This window comes from Phoca vitulina, unplaced genomic scaffold (genome assembly GCF_004348235.1).
Source record: "Phoca vitulina isolate PV1807 unplaced genomic scaffold, GSC_HSeal_1.0 scaffold14, whole genome shotgun sequence".
Taxonomy (NCBI): Eukaryota; Metazoa; Chordata; class Mammalia; order Carnivora; family Phocidae; genus Phoca; species Phoca vitulina.
This window is the reverse complement of record NW_022589717.1, coordinates 29,069,827-29,077,232: the sequence shown is the minus strand read 5'-3', so window position 1 is coordinate 29,077,232 and position 7,406 is coordinate 29,069,827. Positions and strand designations below refer to the sequence as shown.

The 7,406-nt window shown below is 33.3% G+C and overlaps 1 protein-coding gene across 1 annotated transcript in view; it reads right to left on the bottom strand.

The window, feature by feature from the left end:
- Window positions 1-6,580: 6,580 nt before the first annotated feature.
- The window catches only part of MND1 (meiotic nuclear divisions 1), a 66,795-nt gene continuing 65,969 nt past the window's right edge, over window positions 6,581-7,406 (bottom strand). The window contains exon 8 of the mRNA XM_032412701.1: window positions 6,581-6,687. Within this exon, the coding sequence (XP_032268592.1) occupies window positions 6,581-6,687 (107 nt within the window). The remainder of the gene's footprint in view (window positions 6,688-7,406) is intronic.

Here is a 7,406-nt window from a genome sequence, read left to right as displayed (position 1 = left end):
AGGTCTTGGATTTGGCTCTAGGGGTTGTACCTTGCCTACCTTGGTTAATAGAAATCATTAGTTTGAGATTCAACAAATACTTCTAAAGGCAGCCATGTTATCTGACTTCTCTCACAAATATGTATTTTTTAATTAAGCTGGGATAAGTATATTTAAACTCACTGCTGTGGGACATTTCATAATGTAGTACATATTTTTCTCCTGGTATATGGAAAATATTCAGAAAGCATATCCTGAAAAGAAGTTTATGCATGATTTTAAGATACATTCCTACCATCTGTCACATTTTAACTGCTCTTACAAATGATGCCATATTGGCTGAAAAATGTTTCCTATTTTATTCCAATCATGTTCTCAAAAAAACCCAGTTTTACCAGGTTTACAATTTAGACTTTGTGTTCAAGAATTATAGGGGTGGTTTCTTGTTTCTTGGCTGGCAGCTGTACTCATTTCCTTTTTTAATCCCTTGAAGAGAAGCATGTTTGATAAAGTTGGATAATAGCATCTATTTCTGAGACAGGCCAAGAACTTTATAATCCCATTAAACTAATGATGTGGCAAACATCAGAGGAAAAGTCATATCCAATTCATCCTTACAGATTGCATCGGTCCTGGACCATCCTCAGAAGGGACATCAGTGATACGATCTGGCCATGAACAACTGAAACTTATTAGGAGACTATAAAATCTCTTTCCTAGGATTCTTTAAAAATAGGATAGTGAGATTTAAAAAAATAACTACATGTGAAGAAGACTGATTAGATGGATATCAGCTCTCAAATACCTTTTAAACTTCACAATTCATTTGGAAAGATATTGGGAGTATCAATTATAGCATTATTTACCAAATCAAATTTGGTCATGGATCACTACTAATTTGACTCTAGTTCTACCCCAGTTGTACTCAGTCTTCACATCAATAACAAAACCAACCTGGGACTAAGGATTTCCTAGAGCTTGGCTGGACCAATGCCCCTATGCTTCTTTATCAATATTTCTAATTTCAGGGAAGAGCAAACTTAAAAGCAGCTCTTAAAGATTAAGAACAATGATGTGCTAGGGTAGGCAAGCCAAGTGTTAAGTAACAGTGAACCACCTGTTAAACACAGCCATCACTAAAGATTAAATTACATAAACTATGACGAACCATTATGTATTAAAAATGATATTGAAGTTAAAAACTCATCACTCCCTAATTATTTTACATACCCTTCTCTGTATTCTTGACACTATTTGCATCTATTATATCTGTATGGTAGAAATACTACAGAATGATGTGCTATTGAGCATATTTTCCTAACTCTGCAGTGTCATCACATTGGTAATCTGAAATTGACTATACTGGGAGTATTTACACCACACAAATAGGCAAATAATATAAATCAGGCCCCATCTCACCTCCCAGTCAGTTTAAACATTTAAAACCATATTACTCTATTAACATAACAATAAAATTAAAAAAAAAAACATATTACTCTATGTCGGCTAACTGAACATACTACTACTAATAATGATAATAAATAATATTTATTTATATTTATATTATAATTTTTATTTATAAATAATAATAGTAATAAAATAAATAAATAACCCAGAAACAAAAAAAACCACATTACTGGGGGGTGCCTGGGTGGCACAATTGTTTAAACATCCAGAGTTTTGGCTCGGGTTGTGATCTCATGGTCGTGGGATCAAGACCTGAGTCTGGCTCTGCACTCAGCATGGTCTGCTTGAGACTCCCTCCCTCTACCCTGCGCCTTGCCCCCGCTTGTGCTCTCTCTTTCAAATAAATAAAATCTTAAAAAAAAAAAAAAAGCACATAACTGGCTTGGGAGGGTAGCACAACCTCTGGTTGGCTCCTGTACAGACCCCATCTCAATCATTCTTATGTTAGCCCCATAAAATGGACTTAAAAAAAAGAAGTTGCCAAGCAGCAGAATACACATTTTTCTCAAATGCCATAGAGCATTCATCAGGATAGGTCGTATGCTAGGCCACAAAACAAGTCTCAATAAGTTTAAAAAGACTGAAATCATTCAAGCATCTTTTCTGACCATAATGGTTTAAATCTAGAAATCAATTACAAGAAGAAAACTGGAAAAATCACAAATATATGGAGATTAAACATGCTACTTAACAACCAATAGGACAACAAAGAAATAAAGAAGAAATAAAAAAATACATGGAGACAAATGAAAATGGAAATACAACATACTAAACTCTATGGGAGCAAAAGCCACTCTAACAGGGAAGGTTATAGCCATACAGGCCTACCTCCAGAGACAAGAACATTCGCAAATAAGTATCTAACTTTACAACTAAAGGAACTAGAAAAAGAATAAAGCCCAAAGTTAGTAGAAGGAAATAATATAGATCAGAGCAAATATCAATGAAATAGAGACTAGAAAAGACAAGAGAAAAGATCAGTGAAACTAAGAGCTGGTTCTTTGAAAAGATAAAATTGATAAACCCTTAGCCAGACTCATCAAGAAATAAGAGAGGGCTGGGGCATCTGGCTGGCTCAGTCGATAGAGCATGTGACTCTTGATCTTGAAGTTGTAAGTTCGAACCCCACACTGGGTGTAGAGATTACTTAAAAATAAAATCTTAAGAAAAAATAAGAGAGGGCTCAAAAAATCAGAAATGAAAGAGAACTTACTACCGATGCCACAGAAATACAAAAGATCATAAGAGACTGTTATGAATAATTATATACCAACAAATTGGACAACTTAGAAGACACGGATAAATTCCTAGAAATATACAATCTTCAAAGATGGAATCAGGAAGAAATAAAAAATCTGAATAGACTGATTACTAGTAAGAACATAGAATCAGTAATAAAAAACTCCCAATGAACAAAAGCCTAGGACTAAGACATCTTCACCAGTGAATTCTACCAAAGGTTTGATACTTACCCTACCCTTCTCAACTCTTCCAAAAAACTGAAGAGAAGGGAATGCTCCTAAATTCATTTTATGAAACCAGCATTACCCTGAAAACAAAACCAGAGAAGGACATCACACACACACACACACACACACACACACACACACACACACAGAAATTATGGGCCAATAGCCCTAATGAACCTAGATACAAAAATCCTCAACAAAATATTAGCAAACTGAATTCAACAACACATTAAAAACGTCATATACCATGATCAAGTGGGATTTATTCCAGGGATGGAAGGATGGTTCAACATTTGCAAATCAATCAGTGTGATACACCATTAACAAAATTAAGGATAAAAATCATACGATCATTTCGACAGATGTAAAAAAGGCATTTGACAAAATTCAACATCGATTTATGATACAAACTCTTGACAAAGTGGATATAAACATATCATAATAAAGGCCATATGTGACAAGCCCATAGCTAACATCATACTCAACAGCAAAAAAGCTGAAAGCTTTTCCCTTAAAATCAAGAGCAAGACAAGGATGCTCACTCTCACCACTTTTATTCAACACAGTATTGGAGTCCTAACCAGACCAATAAAGCAGGAAAAAGAAATAAAAGGCACCCGAATTTAAAAAGGAAGAAGTAAAACTATCACTATTTGTGGACATGATTTTATATATAGAAAGCCCTAAACACTCCACCAAAAAACTACTATAATAAATTCAGTAAAGCTAAAGGGTACAAAGTTAATATACAAAAATATTTTACATCTTTATAAATTAACAACAAACTAACAGAAAAATCCCAAATAGGCAAAGCAATCCCGAGAAAGAACAAAATTGAAGGTATCACATTTCCTAATTTCAAACCAAATTAATCAAAACAGTATGGTATTGGCATAAAAACAGACACATAGATCAATGGAATAGATAGAGAGCCCAGGAATAAACCCAAGTATATATGGTCAATCAGTTTATGACAAAGGAGGCAAGAATATACAATGGGGGTAAGGGCAGGCTCTTTAATAAATGGTGATGGGAAAACAGGATAGCCACATGCAAAGAATGAAACTGGATCACTATCTTACACCATACACACAAATTAACTCAAAATGGACTAAAGACTTGAATGTAAGACCAGAAACCATAAAACCCTACAAAAAAACATAGGCAGTGAGCTCCGTGACACTGCTCTTGGTGATATTTTGTTTGGATCAGACTCCAAAGGCAATGGCAACAAAACTAAAAATAAACAAATGGAACTACATCAAACTAAAAAGCTTCTATACAGGGAAAAAAAAAGTCAACAAAATTAAAAGGCAACCTAATGAATGGGAGAAGGTATTTGCAAATCACATATCCAATAGGGGTTAATATCCAAAATATAAAGAACTCATATAGCTCAGTAACAAATAAAAATAATCCAATTAGAAAATGGACAGAGGATCTGAATATACGTTTTTCCAAAGAAGACATTCCGATGGCCAACAGACACATGAACAGATAGATACTCAACATCACTAACCACAATGAGATATCACCTCACGCCTGTCAGATTGGCTATTATCAAAAGAACAAGAAATAACAAGTGTTGGTGAGAATGTGGAGAAAATGAATCCTCATGTACTGTTAGTAGAAATGTAAATTTCTACGGCCACTATGGAAAAGAGTATGGAGGTTCTCTAAAAAAGTTAAAAATAGAACTAAAATCCAAAATTCTACTTCTGGATAGTTATCCTAAGAAAATGAAAACACTAATTTGAAAAGATATATGCAGCCCTATGTTCAGTGCAGCATTATTTATAATAGTGAAGATATGGAAACAACCTAGGTGTCCATCAATGGATGAATGGATAAAGATGTGGTACAACAGAATACTACTCAGCCATAAAAAAGAATGAAATCTTGCCATTTGCAACAATATAGATGGACCTAGATGGTATTATGCTAAGTGAAATAAGTCAGACAGAAAGACAAATACATGGAATCTTATATGTGAAGTCTAAAAAAATAAGCAAACAGAACAAAACCAAACAAAACTCATAGATACAGAGAGTATGTTGGTGGTTGCCAGAGGGGAGGGTGTGGGGGTAGGTGAAATGTGAGATATGGATCAAGGGGTACAAAGTTATATAAATAAATAAGTCATGGAGATGTATGGAATGTACAGCTTGGTGACTATAGTCAATAATATTATATTGCAAATTTGAAAGTTGCTAAGAGTAAATCTTAAAAGTTTGGATCACAAGAAAAATTTTTTATAACTTTATATGGTAACAGATGGTAACTAGACTTACTATGATCATTTTGCAAAGTATACAAATGTCCCAATTGTTACACTGTACACCTGAAACTAATATAATATTGTATGTTAATTATACTTCAATTTTTATAAAGTTGCCCAAAATCTTTTAGGGATCATTAGAAATGGCTTCCTTTTGGAACATACATACTCTTTCTTTAAACAAAGAAGTACATTTCCTAATAAACAGCAAACTGAGAAATTTTGGAATTCCCACAATTGGTGTTTTTGGGAAAAGCTTATGACTGGTTATTTTTATTTTTTGCCCTCTGTCTCTTACATCAAATACTTTCTCCTGTGAAAAGAGCTGTTGCCCTAAGGCAACATAAAGTAGTCTTGAGAACAAAGAACAAAGATGGACCAATTTGCTCCCCCCAGCCTCCAGGAAGTAATTAAGAAGGCCCAGAGCAATTCCATGCAATACAAAGGCCAGATTCACTAACAAATGGTTTGGATGCTGTTTGGGTCTTTTCAGACATATGGAGTATCTCATTCAAGTTACTTAAAAGAACATCAAATTTAGTATGAGAAAAAATTAAGGCATGTGTGTAAAGGGCATTACACACATTAGTTTTGGTTTTTTTCTTTAAGCTTTTCTTGGAGTGCCTACAATACTCTAAATACCCAAGCTGAATTGGAAAAAAAGTCATATACACAAAACATAACTTATTTTTAATTTACTCTTTTTTAGGTAGTTGAAAAAAAAATCCCTGAACTCTAGCTGGTGATATGTGCCATATTAATGCCACTATATCTTAAAAAGTACATAAATCAGGACAAAGGGCCACGTGCTTGTTTACAGTAAAAGGGCATCAAAAAGTCAAAAGAAAGTTTTCATGACTGAGAAATTACTACCTAACTCTAAACTTGAGTATTTTTTTCTATAGGAAATTCACAAATATGATGCAGTATACTGAGAATCAATCACATACATTTTCCACTAAATAATATAAAATAGTAGAGCAACTATTAAAGTTTTAAAGGTTAGTTCCAAGTGTTAATGTGTGGGTGTATGTCTGTAATAGAAACTTCAAAGGTACCCTTAGTTCTCAATATTTAATATTTGAGTGAAACTAAAAAATGTTATCATGTCATGATGTCTTTGATCTCTAAAAAATTATTTGTAAACCTAAGTGGATGATTTTATTTGCACTATCCTACTTTGATGACCACTTGGGAATATAGTCATAATCCTGCTTTTGATAGATCAAAAAAAGTGAAAACCATCTCCACTTTATACTTTATTTAAAATTAATAAAATGATAAACACAATTACAGGTAAATGGCAATTCAGTACATTTAGTTGGATAATAAATTGAAAAATTACATATTCACAAGTACACAGATCCTTTACCAACATTGAACAATTTTAGTCTATGTAGTCAAAGTCTTCTGGAATTCCAAAGTTTTTATCAATTTTATTTTCTTCGAACCCAAATTTTCTTTTGGCCCAAGATTTTATTGCAAATATATTATCTATAAAGAAAATTGAGAAATATTTTTAAGAATTGAAAATGTAATCAGAAAACATGTCAAATATAATTATATTCTTTTTTGTTACTTCTATTACTTTCAGAAGTATCAACATAAGAAGTGTGCTTTATTTTCAAAAGTAATGGCAATTCATTTCCGAAGAAAGAAAATACTTTAATTAGTATTTTGAGCAACCAGATCACATATTTAAAAATTCAGCAAATTAGTTGCCACTAAAAAATACCTGACTTAAGAATAATCCAAAAACAGGGAAAGGCTAACAATGGTGTTTCTTCCACATTTCCACAGCAGAGGCCAGGACTCTTACCTCAGGAATTACAATTGCTCCTGTTCCCAAAGGGTACACATTCTCTCCAGACCTTTTTCCTTTCCCCACAGATAATAATGGTTTCCAGATAATCAGGCCAGTGCGAGGGAGAAGGGAAGAGAATAGAAGGTAGTTCTCCTATCTTAACACTAAGATAGGAGTAGATGTATCCTTTGTGTCCTCTAGGGGGGTATTTAAAATGCATTTTGCCACTGAAGAAGTGTTATATCTACTTATAGGAATTCATCCCAAGGAAACAAAATAAATTGTGTACAAAGATTTACGGCTAAATCTTTATTCCAATGTAATAAAAGAAAAAAATAAAAGCAATCCAAGTATCTAATTTCATTTATTGTACTTCGCTTTATTGTACTTCAAAGATAGTACAGTTTTT